The 18,885-nt window shown below is 43.2% G+C and overlaps 1 protein-coding gene across 1 annotated transcript in view; it reads right to left on the bottom strand.

The window, feature by feature from the left end:
• LOC114018710 (sodium/hydrogen exchanger 10) overlaps positions 1-18,314 on the bottom strand; it is a 304,510-nt gene extending 286,196 nt beyond the window's left edge. The window contains exons 1-2 of the mRNA XM_043548755.1: positions 17,677-18,314; positions 13,518-13,618 (exon numbers count right to left, since the gene is read on the bottom strand). Coding sequence (XP_043404690.1) covers positions 13,518-13,618; positions 17,677-17,842 — 267 coding nt within the window. The 5' untranslated portion in view covers positions 17,843-18,314. The remainder of the gene's footprint in view (positions 1-13,517; positions 13,619-17,676) is intronic.
• Positions 18,315-18,885: the final 571 nt, after the last annotated feature.

Raw genomic sequence — 18,885 nt, 5'->3', positions numbered from 1 at the left:
TTTGTGGCAACTTGATCTACTGTGTTCTGTATTTGTGGGAGAAATGACTTGAGAGCTAAATGTATGGCCCTCAGTTCTAACACATATATGGGAAAATGATAGTCTTGGTGATTCCAGAGACCTCAAATGAATAGATTGCTCAGAGAAGTCTCTGCTGTGATAACTGGGTTTACAAGTTTACCCCAATTGTGAGCTCAAATATAAAAAATATGTGAAAGTTCGTAAGATGCCACAATAACCTATAACAACAAATGCTGATGGGAAATAGGTCAAATTAATAATGAATAGTATAAACAGGTGCAAGAGAACCAGACAGACACTAAATTAGTCCAAATGAAAAAAAGGTCATGTTGATGTACTTCAAGGACTACAGAGAAATCATGTTTGGTAAAAACAGAAGGTGTAGAACCAGAAATTAATGAATCAAAATTAGTGTTTTGGATATTAGGCTTAACTGGTGGACAAAATAATGAGAAGGAACTATTCAGCCCACTTTTCCCCTTCTGGGTGTTCTTGAAAAAAAAAATCATCCCGTGTCCCTGCACAAGCCATCTCATCAGCACGACTCATCTCATCTTCCCTGACCCCCAAGAAAAAGAAGCAGACCAGACTGAAAGACTTTCTTCCTGAGAGGAAGGCCATTAGGCCTTACTTAAGGAACTCTGTTTCTCACTTGTGAGTCCTGAAAATCATATCGTGACATCCAGTCCTCAACCCATCAGTGGGGATACCTAATTGCTAGCATCACAGAAGCACATAAGATCCTGTTCTGCCTCTCTTCCTTGTGTTACCTTCTGCTTCTCTTGCCACTTACTTACTCCTATCCTATATCTCATTCTCTCTGCCTTTCATCAAATCCTGAAATCAGCTGCACTGCATCAGCACAGTGAAATGAGATGACCGCAATCCTGCCCTAAGGAGAAAAGACCCAAGCAGATGACATCCCTGAACAGAATGTAAACCAGAATCCAAGCAACAGGTGCCACAGTTGATCTGCCAGCCAAAGCATCCATTTATAACTGATGAGCAACCCAGTATCCCAAAAAACATCAACAAAAGCTGTATTTCCCCCACCTTTTCTATCCTATCTCTTCTCTTATGTGCTTCTATTTGTTAGAAACAGGAGAAGTAAATACTAGGGCTGTCAAGTGACTAAAATTGTTAATCATGATTAATCGCAGTTTTAATCACACTGTTAAACAGAGCAATTAAACTCCTGTTAAACTCCTTTTACTAAACTAGGTGAGTTACCTTCAGCTGAGCGAGCCCTTGTTTGCAAGGGAGGGTGGATTTTATCTTAGGGACTCTGCATGCAGGAGGGGAAGAGAGGCTAGTGCAGGGAGACTGAACTTGCCAGATCCCTATTCTCTACAGGATACCTCCAGAGCAAGGAGCCAGCTGGGGGCACTGGGACATGGCGTGGGGCGGGGACTGGTCCCCAGAGCAAGGGGAAGGTCACGGGAACGAGGGGCCAGCCAGGGGCAATGGGGCATGGGGCTGGGGCGGTTCCTGGAGCGAGGGGCTGGCTGGGGGAAAGTGGGTGGTCAGTCGCCATAGCGAGGAATCAGCCAGGAGCAATGGGGCACAGTGAGGGGATAGGGTGGTCCCCAGAGCAAGAGGCCAGCCAGAGGCAATGGGGCAAAGCGGGGTCAGGATCCCTGCTTCTCCGCTGTAGCTGGGATGGGAGCCACTTCCTCTTCTCTTCCCACCCTCTGGTGGCAGCTTGGATTACTGCGCCTGACTGGATGCTGTCAGATCCCTCCGCAGCTGATGCCTCCCTCCCTGCCCAGAGGTATGTTATTAACATGTTGTAACCATGCCTCAATAGGTCACAACTGAGAATGCCAAATTCAGGAAAAACTGCTGAGAAATCGGGCAGATACCCTCCAAGACTGGTTTCAGAGTAGTCACCGTGTTAGTCTGTATTCGCAAAAATAAAAGGAGTACTTGTGGCACCTTAGAGACTAACCAATTTATTTGAGCATAAGCTTCCGTGAGCTACAGCTCACTTCATCGCTTCATTGCTCCAAGACTGGTGGCTAATCCCTCATAGGATATACCAAACCAGCAACAAAAGTAAACTTCTGTTTCACCACACTGGCTAATAAGAAGTCATGAAAGCAGTTTCCTTAGGCATTCCAGTCCTTGTATTACCACCGAAAACATTAGACTTAGTCTTAGAGATGAGTGGTTCTTTAAGACCAATCTCTTAAAATAAAAGGTTCTTCTGATCCCAAAGGACCAGCCACACACCCAGGTCAATATATAACTTACATCTTACCCAAAAATCTCACTGATAAAGGTTTATTCATAAAAAGAAAGAAAAGGGTGAGTTAAAATTGATTAAAGGAATCAAATACATACTATAATTGCAAAGTTCTTGGTTCAGGCTTGTAGAAGTAATGGAATAAACTGCTGGCTTGATAAGTCTCTGATTGCTTCCAAATCAGTGGAAGGTCCTCAGTCCATTGGTTATAATGCTCCCATTAGTAGAAGTTCAAAGTCCACAGCTTTGAGCAGGAAAGAGGCTGGAGCAAGATAGAGGCAAAATGGAGGTGTTTCCAGGGCCTTTTATAGCTCTGCCATGTGGAGGGAAACCCATTGTTTAAAAAATAGCCCTCAGCACAGCTAGTGGAAAATTACAGATAAAAGATGGGAGTTTGGAATCACATGGGCAAGTCACATGTCCATGCATAATTTTGCTTTGTCACAGCAGGAAAGCCCATTATCTGTAGATAGGCATCTCCCATGGTCCATTATGAGTTAATTGTCTTTCTGACGGGCCATTCAATTTGAATAGTTCCTCCAAGATATGGAGGTGGCTAACTATCTTGTGGGCGTTACCCCAGAAGCAAACATTTTAAATCCAGCTATAGAGCCAATATTCATAACTTCAAATACAAAAACAATACATGCATACAGATAGCACAATCATAACCAGCAAATCATAACCTTTTCATAGACATCTTACATGCCACATTTTGTACAAGATTTGTTGCAAATATAGAACAGTGGTTGCAACAATTGTCATATTTTAATCAAATAACATCACACATGTTAAAAAAATTAATGTGTTAATTTTGTTTTCAGCTAATTGCAGGTGTTAACTGTGATTAATTGACAGCCCCAGTAAAGACCCTTTATACATCAGGAATGAGAGTAAAGTTAACCCTTTCCTTTTCATCAAAAACGTTTTTCTGAAAATGAGACTCTCACATTTTACCTCCAAAAGGAGGTAAAGATTTTAAAGGTTTTGATCAAGTTTTCAATGCAGAATCATTCACTTTCATTTTCAGTATAAATGCTTGTTTTACTTTTTTTTTTCCCCTTGTGTTTGATCATTAAATTTTCAATTTTAGAATGAGTGCTTTTGGGTGTTTGCCAAAAATCAAGTAAACCAATGTCTCCAAAAAAAATCCAAAAAAAACCAAAACCTCTTTGTATCACTGTTTTTATGTTGGACAGTGAAAGCGTTTATGAGGTACCACAGTAGGTGAATGTTCCTTGACTGTCCGTTCTTAATATTTAGGATCCAAATGTCTCAGATCTGTAGATACAGGGTTTCTCTGACTGGAATAGGGGAGCCAGGTTTCCAAGGGTGATAAGGGTAGCTGGGAGATGGTCAATATGCTGAAGGCATCCATGGTGGTGGGAGGGATCACAGGCCTCAAACCCAGGGCCACAGGCTGCACTCAGGACACGACTGCCACACAGCAGCTCACCCAAGTAACTAGGGAAGGGTCAATGGGACGGGCTAGTTCACAGAGGACCCTGTTCCCAAAGCTCCCAATTGTGGGAAACATTCAACCCTCCGATTGGCTAAGGAGTACTATATGAACCAGGAAATAACAAGAGGAAGTTGCCCTAGCAACTAAACCAGTGGTTTTCAAACTGTGGTCTGTGGACTTAAGATTTCCAAAGGGGTCTGCACCTCCATTCAACATTTCCACACATTAAAAAAGGTTGAAAACCACTGAACCAGAGGAATCCTTGGCTGTCTGCGACTACAGATCCCTCCTCCTTACCTGGCTCCTGAGCCCTGCATTCCTGCCTGCTCTTGGTTCCTTTCTTTCCATCCCAGACCTCTGTCTACTCCCAGTTCCTGCTGTCCTGCCCTATTCCAGGTCCCTGCTCCTCTGCCTTACCCCTGATGCTATCTTCAGGTGTGACACCTAGCGGGCATCCAACTTTGTCTCCAGCTCTGATCTCTGGCTTGGCACCGGACTCAGGCTCTGACCTTCAGCTTAGTACCTGATGCTGTCTTTGTTTTTGACTTCCTGCAATGACCACTAAGCCTGAATGCCCATACCCTGTTCATTACAGGTGGGATATACCAATACTGCCAATTATGCCAATCCAGCATCATCTAATAAGCCTAGTGCAGTGGTTCACAAACTTCTTTGCACCGTGACACGCTTCTGACAGCAAAAATTATTACACTACCCCAGGAGGAGTGACCAAAGCCCAAGTCCACCCACTCTAGGCAGAGGGCCAAATCTGAAGCCCAAAGGCTTCAGTCCTGGACGGGGGCATGTAACTGAGCCCCACTGCCCAGGACTGAAGCCCTTGGGTTTCGGGCTTCAGCTTTGGCTCTGGGCAGTGCGGCTCTGGCTTCAGCTTCAGCCCTGGGCCCCAGCAAGTATAACACCAGCCCTGGCGACTCCATTAAAACAGGGTCACGACCCGCTTTGGGATCTCAACCCACAGTTTGAGAACCCCTGGCCTAGTGAATAGGATGCCTCTTTGAGACTCAAATCGAGGAGGAAAGCCCTGCTTCAGAAGAATAAGCCAAAATCACTGTCAGATCGGGCTCTTCTTCGGAATGCAGATCCAACCCCGGAGCAGATAACAAGACACCGCGTGATATAACTGAAGCTGAAACTTGAAGAAGGGATAGCAGCAAAACAGAATTTCTTGGAGAACCAGTTGGAGTCTTAGGTGTTGGGCATAGGATGTCCGGTATAATATCCCATCTCAGTCTTTTGTCAGGAGGAGAAAATTGAAATGGATGTTCCTCTGTTGGCCACTTTATTATATTAATTAAGGAGGTAATTGGGTCCAAGATTTGTTGTGAATCCGCATGACCTGTGCCATAACTGTAATAGTAGGAACGAGATGAGTTGAAGTACTTGGTTCTGAGGACTTTTTCAGATCTGTAATATTACTACAATTTGGAGCTCTCTTGTTCTTAGAGCTCAGAACCATGCTATGTTCTCAATCCAAAGGATTCAATGAATAAGAAGGCTTCCCTGGTCCAGTTTAGCGTCTCTTTTTCTCAGAACCAAAGTATTTGGTTCCAGAATGGTATCTGGTGGTTTGGGTGCCTTATCTGGAACCCTCTCCAACAAAGGCTTTAGTGTGACGGAGACAGATCAGAGGATTTAGCTACTGAGAGCTCAGTAAAGTTGGAAGTGGAGCTTGGTGCTAAGGCTGAATGATTTATCACAGTGGCGATCTTGAATCCAGAAGTACTAGGTGCTGATTCAGGCCTCCTTTCTCTTTCTTCAGATCTGTTACATACCTGTGATCCAAAAGTTCTAGCAGTCAGAGCCTCCTACAATAGGAGAGTCTGGAATCTATTCTGTCTCTCCTTTATAGTCCTAAGGAATAAAAGTGCTACAAATAGCACAATAAGAAAAATGTTCTTCCCCTAGGCTCTTGAAGCATCTGGGATGGGTGGCAGATGCTGGGAAGACTGCAGGGCATGAAACACATCTTTTAAAGCATAATTCTTTGTCTTTGGATCTGCGATCAACGCCAGTACTAAATCCTACTATCTTAAAACAATTCTAAAATCTAAATTCACACTAAAACGATGAACTATTAGCTAACTAACTAACCTTAATGAATGCTGAAATAGTAAGATACGTATCAGAAAGCTACAATCGAAGAGATCAAGGGAGGTCTCTGTCTGAACTGTCTGCAGCAGTCTGAACTGTCTGCAGCAGTCTGAACTGAAGTGGCAGGTGATGCCATGCACCCCTTTTCACACCCTGGGCTTTGAATGCTAAGGGAAAGGAACTCAAGCACTCTAACAGGCACTGCTACCAGGTGGTTCCACCATCCAAGCTACATCAATGAACATAACCCAAGAGTATGAAAATGCAGAGGATACTCATAGAATACAAGACTTTATCCAGCTAGCTATGATGAATCTAGAAACTTTCAGAACTTCTGAGGCCCTTCCAGAGTACAAATAACGAGTATGAATAGATTAATTTTATGTATGTAAAGAGAAGAGAGCTCAGGCTGACCACATCCAAAGTGTGCCAAATCTCTTATCGGGGATTTAAAAGAAAGGGAAAATCCAGGAAGGGCAATTTTCTGATTGATATGTAAGGAAGACCTGGAGTTGAGCGTAAAACTATAGAACTATTTTCAAAATTTCTTTATTCTTGCAGAAAAATCAGAAAGTTCTTTACAGGAGAGAAGAGCTCTCTCTACCTCTGCCTGGCAATAATAATCACAATGAAAGAAGATTTTTTGAAAAAGAGCCTATGTGACAAGTGGCCATACTATGGACTAGAAGGGAGGAGGACCAAAAGATTTAGGGTATGTCTACACTTACCATTTAAAGCGCAAAAAGTCCCTTTTTTGGGCTAAAACCGTGGGAGCGTCTATACTTGTTAATGACTTTTTGTGATGAAACTCAGAAGTTTCACTGCAAAAAGAAAACCACTTTCACGAGAGACATATAGCTCTTACCGCTGTTGTTTTTGAGCTGCTGTGAAAGTGAAGACACGTTCTACCAGTGTAAACTCCTTTTGGCCTCCAAAGGATATCCCAAAGTTCCAAAAGTGGCCACTCTGGCCAGCATCTCCGCTGCTCTGACACAAGGTAAACGGACATCCGCCCCTCCTCCTGTAAGCCCCGGGAAGTTTGAAACTCTCTTTCCCTTTGCTTGTAGATATGGCAGGGTTTTTTTAAAAAATGCCACAAAAGAAACAAGGAAGCAATAGGACTGCTGGGACATGCTAGGGCAGCACAGGGCACTGAACAGGGACCCAGAATGCCTTTCGCTCACTCCCCCTCCTTCCCACAAGACTTATCGAGAGAGCTGCACTGTGGGATAACTGCCCTACAGCGCTGCTCTCATCGGCGATGGAAGTGCTGCTAGCGTAAACACTTTCTAAAGCCTAAGGAATTGAGTGGGTACACAAACCAGCGCTCTACTTTCACCGGTTCCCTATCACCGGTGAAACTTATAGTGCAAAAACTCTACAAATATCCTTAGGCTACACAAAGGGTTTACAGAGCAAAATGTTAGTTTCAGGTGAGATTACAACCATAAAAAAAACATGTGACAAGGGAATGGGACCAAGCATGTGCCACTTTAATCACCCTAAAAGTGGAAATTTGTCCCTGAAAGTTGCGGGTAGACAATTCAAAATCCAATCCTGCTTGAAGAAACTCTTAAAATTGAGACATTTGAGATTGTCTTAGGTGAAATTTTTATAACTGAGCAGAACTGAGAAGAAGCTGCCCACAAACTACTAAGAGGCTTTGGAAGTGACCACAGTTCAGTGCATAATTGACTTTTGGGTTTGGGCAGCAAAACAAAAAAATTGGGGAAAATATTTGGTTGTGAACATTTGCAGTACTTCTCAGCAGATTGGAAAAGTCCATTTCAATCTGTATGTACCTAAAGGATAATAGGATTATAAGGAACAGCCAACACGGATTTGTCATGAACAAATCATGTCCAACCAAACTAATTTCTTTCTTTGACAGGGTTATAGGCCTAGTGGATAGGGGGAAGCAGTAAGCCTGAAATATATTGATTTTTAGTAAGGCTTTTGAGACATTCCCACATGCTAATCTCATAAGCAAACTAGGGTTTGCTCAGTGGTTTGAGCATTGGCCTGCTAAACCCAGGGTTGTGAGTTCAATCCTTGAGAGGGCCATTTAGGGATCTGGGGAAAATATTGGGGATTGGCCCTGCTTTGAGCAGGGGGTTGGACTAGAAGACCTCCTGAGGTCCCTTCCAACCCTGATATTCTATGAACAAAAATGATAAAAGGTTTAGAAAACCTGACCTATGGGAAAAGGTTAAAAACACTGGACACATTTAGTCTTGAGAAAAGAAAGACTGAGAGGGATCTGATAACAGTCTTTGAATATGTTAAGGGCTGTAATAAAAATTGATCAGTTCTTCTCCATGTCCACTGAAGGTAGAACAAGAAGTAATGGGCTTAATTCTGCAGCAAAGGAAATTTGTGAGATATCAGGAAAAACTTTCTAACTATAAGGTAGTTGAGCTCTGGAATAGGCTTCCAAGGGAGGTTGTGGAATCCCCATCATTGGATGTTGGACAAACACCTGTCAGGGATGGTCTAGGTTTATTTGATCCTGTCCTAGCACAGAGAGCTGGACTCAATAACTTCTAAAGGCCCCTTCCAGCCCCAAATTTCTATGATTTCAGACCACCGTGTGTGTACGTGTCTACCCTATAACCTTTTGCCTAATGGTTAGGTCACTTGCTTAGGATGTGGGAGATTCAGGTTTGAATCCTCACTCTGGAGCAGGGACTTGAACTCAGGTCTCCCACCTGCCACGTGGGTATCATAACCATTGGGCTACACGGCTACTCTGTTCTCAGTCTCTCCTGTTGAAGCTGTTCCACTTTGTGTAAATACTTAAATATTCACTGAGACAAAGAGAAAGAACAAGAAATATTCTGTAGCCTGGTATTTAAGGCACTCACCTCAGCAGTAGGAGATATGAATTCAAATCTTCTCTCTGCTTGATTCAGCATGACTTTGAGGCAAATAGCCTTACCTCTTGTCTTATGCTTGCTTGTTTATTTACATAGACTACCACAGATACAGTGTCAATTCAAATTAAAAAATAACTGTGTTTTCAACCCTTTGATGACAGAATGTATCTAACAGTACACAGCTCCAATCTGCTGTTGTGCCATTTTGACCCACTTGGTCCACATTGAGGTGGCACACCATCCCTTCAGATTGGCATCTGTGGCAATTTATCTACTGCAGGTTGGTCAAGCGAATGCACATTCCTGAATAGGTTGTCAGAGTCCTCCTCCTACTGTAATAACTCCTTAATTGCTAGGGATAGATGGCTGGGATGTGAAAGAGGATGGAATGGTTGATCCCACTGAGTGAAGAATAAGTGAAAAACTGATCACAAGAGAATTACCCCAGTGTAGGGAGATCCTCTCATGATGGAGAACCGATTTAGTGGCCCAACACACACCCTTCAGCACCTGCTTTTGGCATGATCCCCAGCCTTTGGCAGCTGGTAAACCTTACAGAAGCCTAAAGGCTGTTCTAAGTTATGTTGGAGAACTAGACTAGTACACAATAGGCCCAGGTTCAACAAAGCACAAAGGGCATCTTTGCATCCCTTCATCCACCCCTAAGCTACATACCCCTCAGTTTTAGCAAAGCATCTATGCCAACTATCTATCCCTCCCTGTTTCTGTGATTATCTGAGCCAAATACTTTGGGAGCAGAAATGTTTGGGCAGATTCAGGAAAAGACAAGTACTCCTTCCCATCCTTCTGTCAATCCTTGTTCTAATAGTCCCCTGCAGGGTTCTGGGAGCTCAGCAGGGGATTACTAAAGTCTAGTGGTTCTAGATATTTGCTTCATTAATGAATCCTTTATCAAAACTGAAATGTCTGATGAAGTATGCCTCCTCTGAGGAAAAAGAGGATATAAGAGAAGGAAGAGAAGGTGGTTTAATCTTCCTCTCAGAGACCTTGGACCTTTTAAAGCTTTTCCTCTCAATCTTAACCTACATTACAGTGTGTGGATGGAGAAACAGAGAATTGAGAGGACACAGAAAGGAGGTAAGCAGACCTGCATAGGAAAGTGAAGTAGCCTTAACATTGAGTGGGACTTTGGATTGATGAATAACCTTACCCACTAAGGAGAGGATCTCTGGATAAATCACCTCCATAAAATATTTCTTACATGATTAATAAGCCCTTTGGCATCCTAAAGCCCATGTTTTATGGTAAGAGTCTGATAGGAACATCCCCTGGCACTCCTGTGGGAAGAGGGAAAACTACAGTGCTGAGAACTGTGGTGCCCCCAGCCTCAGCAAACAAAACTCTCTGATGTGTACCCCGAATTTCCTGGGACTTTCGAGGGGAAGAGGGGTTGAAATGCTGTGGTACTCCATAGTGTCAGGTTGGCCTTTGCGATGAAAGGAGGAGCTGGAGCATTCAGTCCAGTAAGGCAAACTTCCAGAAAAGTAAGAGGCCCTCTTTAAAGTGCTGCCGGCTCTAGAGGAGCACAAATGGCAAAAGTGGGACCACTGGTGCACAGTGTGGAAGATTTTTCAAAATATGCCACCTATCTGAGAAGTTAAGGGGGAGGCTGAATTCCTAATGTTGACAAAGGTCTTACCACTGGAAGCCTGAAATGAAGGGGAGAGAGAACCTCCTGGTTTGTGACTGCTACCATGGGTCTTGCTGTTAGAAACTCTTCTGCCTGCCCTGTGAGAAAGAACTTCCAAGACTGCTCCAACTGTTTGCAAGGGAGAGCAAGAAGGGGATTAAAAACGATGACACTATGAGCCTGCTGCTAAAGAAATTTGTGTTCAGCCATGCCTGTCGCATTTTCTGCCTAACCAACTAGCTGATTGCTCAACGAAGAGCCACAGGAGTCAAGGTAGAAAACAACATGAGAAAAGCAAAGGAGAGAGTCTGCAGAAACTGAAGCTGGGCAGGGAGAAAATACCTTGGAAGCTAGTGAGTGGTCACTCTGCTTAACTGAAGTAAAAAATCTATTAGAACAGAATGTTGTATATAACTTTTCCAGATTTCTAATTATAAATGTAAGTAATTACACTAGAATTATAATCATAAAAGAAGCACCAAATCTTTTAGGTCTAAAATTTCACTAAAAAGTGTTAAAGCACAGTAGGTAATGGCCTATTGACTCTAAATACCTAATTTAAAAAATCCACCATTCTATCACAACAAAATTTTTAAAATATTAACAAATCATTGCATTACTTATTCCGCATCATACAAGATTTTTGTTCTGTTGATGCATATGCAGAGATGCAGCAATGGTTTAGTGTGTTACTGTGGACTAAACATAAATTTAAGACTGAGCAACTGTTGCGTAATAAATCCCATCTCTACCAGTAATTTTCTGTGTGGCAGAATGAAATGATTTAAATCATCACTTTTAATCACAATTTAAATCAGCAAGCAGGAAACCTTGATTTAATCATTGATTGTAATCTTCTTCTGCATATGTACTTTTTAATTATTTTCCTAAAGAAAGGATAATTCTCATTAGTTGGTAACCATTAAAACATGTTGATTTGCAAGTAAATATAGCCTTTAAACTACATTTGGTGCTTCTTTTTGCTAAACACAAGGACACACTATATCCATACACATTTAAGCAATTATATATCTTATCTTACATTTATTCACATTTCTTACTTACTAGATGATGATTCATTTTTTACTTGTGATTTGTGTCAAGCTCTATTTGGAAATTTGAATTCAATTAAAAATGCACAAAAATGGCATTTTACATTGTTTTTAGTAGTTAAATAAAACTACCTTACCCTATCAAATCCTGGTTTAAATTTAAAACTAACTGATTTACTACACAAAGTATTATCTGTAGTTAAGTTAAATGAACTGAATATTTCTGGTCACCAATTCCTTCAGGATTTTAGATCTAGTAAGTCTCATCCTTTTACATCTAGTTTTTATTCACTGATTGGAAGAAGAAAACAAGCTTTTCTACTTTTTTCTTCAGCTGGTTTCTTAACTTTAAATGAACTAGTCATTGAACTGAGCTAGACGAATAAACCCAAATGTTCTCTCTGCACCTACAGAAGAGGCTCAAAAACTGGTTCAGCACTTCAACAAACTCTGGTTACAAGCGCTTAGTTAGTAACTTCCACCAATTCAGTGGTTTGACTTTCATTGAAACTTTAACATCAAACATGTACTGCTTAATATTTTAATTTAATTTAAAAGATTTAATTGTTTATTGTAAGTTTAGGCCATAACATATGTTGTTATAATTTCAAAGAGGTTTATTTTTTTAAGTAAGCCTCTTTGAAATTATAACAATATTTATTATTATTAACAATATTTATATATTATATAACAATATTATTAACAATATTTAATTTTTAAAAAATCCAATTATATAAAAAAAGTTTCTTTTTTTTTTTAATAAAATCATTTTTATCCACCCCACTGTGTAGCCTCAAACTTGTCATAGCCTCACTGCTTTTCAGTTCCTCTATCTTTAGTTACATATCTACAGTACCTTGTAGAGCTGTTGGGAGGATTACTATCTTTATGACATGATGAAAAAGGTAAATCACTACACAAGTGCTTTATACACAGCTTTCCCAATAGGGATTTCAATTTTTTTTTATTAATAGGCTGATTTCTCTTTAGCACAAGTAAGGAACACGTTTTGTCTGAATCAATCTGAATTAAGTTTTTAATAATAGTAAAGTCAACAGCCATCATTCTACCACACACGACAAGAATAATTTCTAGTAATTCAATTGGATCACCCCCAGTTTTATTTACTTTAAAAAAAATATTATTGACTTATTCCTGTTTTACTTCAGTTTTCAGGTTGAGAGATAAGAAATAATTAGTGTCTCATCACTTTTATTCCACTGACATTTCTTCAATAAACTATTCATGAATAGGCCCCCAAATGTGTAACACTAAGCACATAATCGACTGTTTATGTGCATTAATAAAAAGTGAGGTTTTACCAAAATGATTTTTTCCACAGACAGTCCAAAAACCATACTTTGCAATTACAGTGCCTACCATCAAAATGATTTCTAAATATTAAGTAAACCATAGAAGACCCTATGAATTAAGTAATTATTATCCTTATTCCACAAATGAGGAAATTGGGACAATTGTGGGCGAAAGCCAGATCTCTAAGCCTAGATTGGAATTTTAACCTCCAGACCAACAGTTCTCAAATATTTTGATAGCATGAACTACTTCTTAATAGAGAGAGTGTTCTTGCAAACCCATCCAATTCACAATTATAAGGTCTACCTCCCCTTTCATTGACAATCTCATAGCATCCCTGTGCCAGCTACAGAAATATCTTATATGGAAAACTAGTATTAAGGATAGGTTTCAGAGTAACAGCCATGTTAGTCTGTATCCGCAAAAAGAAAAAGAGTACTTGTGGCACCTTAGAGACTAACATTTATTTGAGCATAAGCTTTCGTGAGCTATGAAATGAGCTGTAGCTCACAAAAGCTTATGCTCAAATAAATTTGTTAGTATTAAGGATGTATTTCATGTATTTTTAGCTGCCTCTAAATGTTGTTTAGTATCTGGAAACAAGGATAGCCATATGATAGGATAGTGTTCCGTGGTCCATAATTTGGGAACCCCTGCACAAAACTAAACTCCCTCTTTATTTATAACCCTGTGGGGTGAAAAAAACCAACAAACCAAACAAAAAACCCAGGTGTTGCCTTATGGCCCACTTTAATAATGGTTATAGTTACTAAATATACAGTACCTCCTTTATAAAGTAGCCCAATAATCCAAGGAGAATTCCAAACAAACAAAGAATTACAATAATAGGAATGTTTGATTCCTTCAGAATGGTTCTCAACAGAGCTGGAAATAAAAAGAGATTATTATATACAGAAACAATATCATTGTATACAAACATGCATTTCTGATCAGAAGCAGCCCAACAGATCTGACCTGACATTCTCCTGTACATGCTACCTGATTTTAGGTTTACAAACATGCTAACATAAGGGCTGTGGAAATTTACATTTAACATACATAAAATCAATGTTCAACCAGTACTTATTTTCATATCCAGGGCACAACTGCATGAATGTTCCTAGTTCAAGGTCTTGGTCTGGCTGGTAAGCACTCATCAGCATCCGTATTTCCCTTCAGCTCAAATGTACAAAGTGAAACAAACATAACAAATAGCACTCACTATATCTGCCAATGATATTTTATATTTTCTTCCTTCCCCCTTCCATTTTCTATATCTCGAACTGATTACCTCAATACATCACCACCAAAATGTTTTATAGACATCTGAAAGAGTTTAACCAAATGGGGTTTTGAATAAACAGCAAAACAATCCAAAGTGTGAATTCACCATAGGGGAGGTATATAGTGGAGGCAGATTACGCAAATCCTGTAATGGGAATCTACAGAGGCAAGTTCTGAAGAAGTGTCTCAGTTAACCAGGATAGTGTTATTCAGCATTTAATTGTACAATAAAGCCAATTACTTGCTTCTTTTTCCTATTTTCAATATCAAGTCTAGTTGAAAATACACCAATGAAAATATACCAGTAAAAAATCTAGCCAACAAGAGCCATATTATCACCTCCCCAAAAACATTTGCCAAAGTTACATGTAACCAAATTCCCAATAGCCTTGTACTGTAGCATCTGAGTATATTCTTATTTAGTTCATGTGCTGCATTCCTAACAGTGGAGCACTAAAAACAAATAGCACAAGATACAAGTTAAGCATTATATAGTACTGCAACAACACAAAAAAGTTCCCCTGGACATCTTCAAAATGAGCATGGTAATACAGGCAAAAGTTTTGTAGGTATCATGGGCACCTAATACCTTCTTGAGCAGGGGTAGGCAAACGACAGCCTGCAGGCCAGATCCGGCCCATCAGGGCTTTGGATCTAGCCCGCGGGATTGCTACCCCTATTCCTGGAAGCAGCTGGCACCACGTCCCTGCAGCCCCTGGAGGAGGAGGGGCAGAGGGCTCCGTGCACTGCCCTCACCTGCAGGCACCACTCCCCCCAGCTCCCATTGGCCAAGAGCAGTGCAGGGCCAGGGCAGGCATGCAGGGACCCTGCCCTGGCCACGGTGCACGTTGCTGCCACCCCAGAGCCACTCCAGGTAAGCGGCACCAGGCCAGAGCCCACACCCTGAACCCCTCCTGGACCCCAGCTCTCTGCCCTGAGCCCCCTGACATGCCCCTCCTGCACCCTAACCTCCTGCCCTGAGCCCCCTCATACACCCCACACCCCTCTGCCCCAACCCCTTGCCCTGAGCCCTTTCCTACACACCGCACCCCCTCCCACACCCTGCACTCCCTCCTGCAACCCAACCCCCTGCCTCAGCCCTACATTCATGGCCCTGCATGCAATTTCCCCACCCAGATGTGGTCCTCAGGCCAAAAAGTTTGCCCACCCCTGCACTTAACTATAGGACAATAGTAGTTTCAGTAATCACTTTAACTTTCAGCTTTATGCCAGCATTCAGAGTCTTCATAAAGTTCACCTACATGGTGGATTTATGCTAATCAGGCTCCCCTTTTTGCTGTTCAGGTTGCAAAGAAGAGGGGAAGAAAGGGCTCCCTTTTGGTCATAGAAAAATGCCAATGTTATTTAAGTTAAGGAAGACTGCATGGTCTACGGTGCTTTTTATTTTCTGGGTATAAGGGCTCATTCCTTTACAGTCATCACTACTTCATTGGTGGAAAAATTCAGCTTCTGTGGAGGTGATCTGCCATGCAAAAACCTGGCATTCAGTCTATTCTTTTACTTGCCGTTTCACAGTCAATGTCAACATGTCAGCAGACTTGGCTCTTTGGAGGAAGGACCTTGGGACCATGATCCCAGGCACTACCTAGTTCCATAATCTTAGTAAGCCTGTCCAAGGTTCACCAGGGGTGCTACTAATTATAGCACAGGTGGCAATCCCGCGGGGCGGATCCAGTCCGCAGGCCATAGTTTGCCCACCCCTGGTTAAGTGGAAGTATTTTAGACACAACATGTATGTGCGGGTAGAAGTCAGTCAGGGCCAGCCTCAGGGATGGGTGACATGAGTGACTGCCCAGGATGATCACAAGGGTGCTGAGTGCGGCAAGCTGACAGGCTTGGGCTGCAGGAGTGGGTATGTGTGCAGTTGAACTCGGGGCTGCCAACCTGGCGGGGAGGTGCAGGCAGTAGGACCAGCCCCTGGGTCCCCCCTTCCCACAGGCAGGGTGGTCAGGAGGGTATGGCTAAGGGAGCCCTCGGGGCTCAGAAACTCCTCCCTCTGCAGTCCTTCCTGCTGGCAATGGGGGAAATGGGGAACCCGAGGGGCTTATGGGGGCTGGGGTGATGGAGGGGAACCTAGGGGCAATAGAGGGGAGCCCATGGGCACCAGGCACACCAAATTTGCTCAGAGTGCCATTTTCCCTAAGGCTAGCCCTGCAGTCAGTGGTCTTTGGGATATGCATCCATTGCTGATGAAAAAAAATACAGACCCTGGCCTTTGCCCATCCTAGAGCTGGGGGTGGGAGCAAGTCTTGCTTCACTGGCATTCAAAACTCTTCTCAGCCAGTTTGGATCTATTCCTTTATTCTTTCTATGGTAAGACCTCTGTAACCTTTAAGCAATGATGGGTTAGATCAGCAAACCATATACCTCAGACAAAAGAAATGGACAGCTAAGAACTTAATTTTCTCTCTTCCTGATATCACTAAGTCTGTTGGTCCTGTAAAGGTGGAAAACAGTTAACAGAAAAACTATGTAAAAAATAAGGAAAGCCAGAATTCAAGGAGAAAAAGTTTAAAGAGCAGGGATATACCACAGCATGGAGTACCTTTCTATTCAATACCTCATCAGCAGAAGCTTGAAACGTTCAGCTTCTAGTGCTTTGTAGAGGTAAGTAAACTTGCAGATTTAAGATGATCATACAGAGGACTGCACAGACCACGAAGTAGCAGGAGATCAGGAAGAGCGTACCCAAAGTGTCCTGAGTACGTTCTGTTTCTGAGATCTTTAAAAATCTTGCGATGTAGTTCCTAAGCCATTATATGATGGTGCCTCCTCTCTCTTTAACTTTTTTCTTTCTTTATCTGGAATTACACTGGAACCGAGTTCTTCTTTATGGTTTAGTTCTCTTCAACCAAATATGTAGAGCTCATTTTACATCTAATTTTGGTTATTTTCTCTCTTTATGATGATTACACATTAGGCAGAATAGCCCACAAAAGCCTATGCCCAAATAAATTTGTTAGTCTCTAAGGTGCCACAAGGACTCCTCATTTTTGTTTTTTTTTAATAATTGAAAAGGTTAACATAGCTCAAGCAGAACTGCATTTGGTTCCAGATTCAGGTTCCAATTAGTGGCTTGATTCCTGCTGTTTTTGGAACTTCTTCATTATATAAAAATGTATGATCAATTTTTTTTTTACCAGGAGGGCTAGAAGTGGAGGATTGTTGAGGGGATGTGAGCAGGGAGATAACAGAAGAAAGAAAAGTGGTGCTTGTGGAAGTCAAGCGAGACACATAAAAGGAAGGAGATGAACAATGATGAGGAAGGAGAGTGCAGAAGGAAGTTGAGGTAGGAGGAGAGAGGTAACAAAAGGAGCCGAGAAGCCCAATGATATAGCTTGTGCATGAAGTTGGGCAGTGAAGGTCACAGGGAGAGGGCAAAAGGTTAGAGATAAAAGGTGAAACTAGTCAAAGTGAAAAGTTAAAGCCTAGATGATGTCATAATGCAATTAGGCCTGATCCATTTCCAATAATTAACCACAGATTTCACTGACACACATGCTGAGATGGACTGGTATCACACAGGCCAAGCAGGTGACTTTCTATTCCCAGAGGCCTGCAGGGTTCTCTTGGGTTGAGAGGAACAAGCTGTGCCCGCTTGCTATCATTTCAATATTAGGAGCCCCTAAGTGTCTTACCTCCCACAGCACAGCTCACAAATACCAGCAGCACAACGAATGGCCGCTTCTTCCATATGATATGGTATTGTCCAAAGAACTGGGAGTCCTCTGAGTACCTCCTGCTTAAGGGGTCCTGAGGCAGAGAGTGTGTGACCCAGACAAAGCTGCTGTTTATGGAGCTCATCCTGCCTGAGTACTGCCTCAGGCAACTCACTGGGCTCACAGACGGGGATCCGGCCCAACAGCCATCACCACCCCCCGGGGGGAGAGAAGGGGCACCACAGCACTGGCCTAACGCCTAGCGGGGCCTTCTCCTCACTGCAAGGAGGGATTCCCCCTGGCCCACTGCAAAGGCTCAGCGCAGGGTCCTGGGAGCCCTTTTCCCACCGAGTGCTCAGAAGGTGGGTGGTGAGGGGCTGGCTCACAGCTGGCGGTCCCAGGAGCCGGATCCCTCTGCCAGGCAGCGCCCAGGCTCAACTTTTCCCGTTCCCACAGGGTCCACCCGAGCCCTCTCTCGGTTAGTTTCAGGCCCGGCCTCGCCCGCCCTTTCAGGTGCTCAGCGTGGCCGTGTTCGCGCGAGGAAGCCCCTGCAGCTGCACCACCACCGACTGCTGCGCCGGTCGGGGTCGCGGGCGTGGCGCGAGACCCAACACAAGCCCCCGCCCGCCGCGGCAGCCGTTAGGGTTTGAAAGTCCTCCGGCGCGCGCCGCCCTCCCTCTCTTTCACCCGTCTGCGCGCGCGAACCCTGGGAACTAAAAGGAGGCTGTCGAAGGAGCCCCTGTCTTCCCTCAGCGGCGTGGGCGCCGGGTTCACCGGCTCTAGCTGCCGTTGGGTTCGAAGCGCCCCTAGCACGCGCTGCCAGTTTTTCCCGAGCGGAGCGGGTCATCCTGTAGGACGCAACCAGCGCGCGGCGAAAGGGACCAGCTTATGCAGAACCTTGTGGCTCCAGGACTCGTCGTGACTCCCTCCCAGGCTGGGGGCAGGGGCTTCTACCCCGTGTCCCCTCCAGCCCTAGGGTTATGAACCCCCTGTGGCCGCCGCTCTCCCCCTTTAGAGCAGGGCTGGTGAGGGGGGGGCAATATTAAGTAGAGCTGGTCGATTTCCCCTCCCTCCAAACTGAAAAACAACCCAGACTCTTCCCCATTGTGTCAAACATTTTGAGAAACGTTTTTTCACCCTCCTGCAACTCACATTTTATGTGTTCCCCACTGGGAAAAATTGGGGGCA

Source organism: Chelonia mydas, chromosome 6 (genome assembly GCF_015237465.2).
Source record: "Chelonia mydas isolate rCheMyd1 chromosome 6, rCheMyd1.pri.v2, whole genome shotgun sequence".
NCBI classification, from domain to species: Eukaryota; Metazoa; Chordata; order Testudines; family Cheloniidae; genus Chelonia; species Chelonia mydas.
The sequence above is the reverse complement of the archived record's forward strand: the minus strand, read 5'-3'. Positions and strand labels throughout refer to the sequence as shown.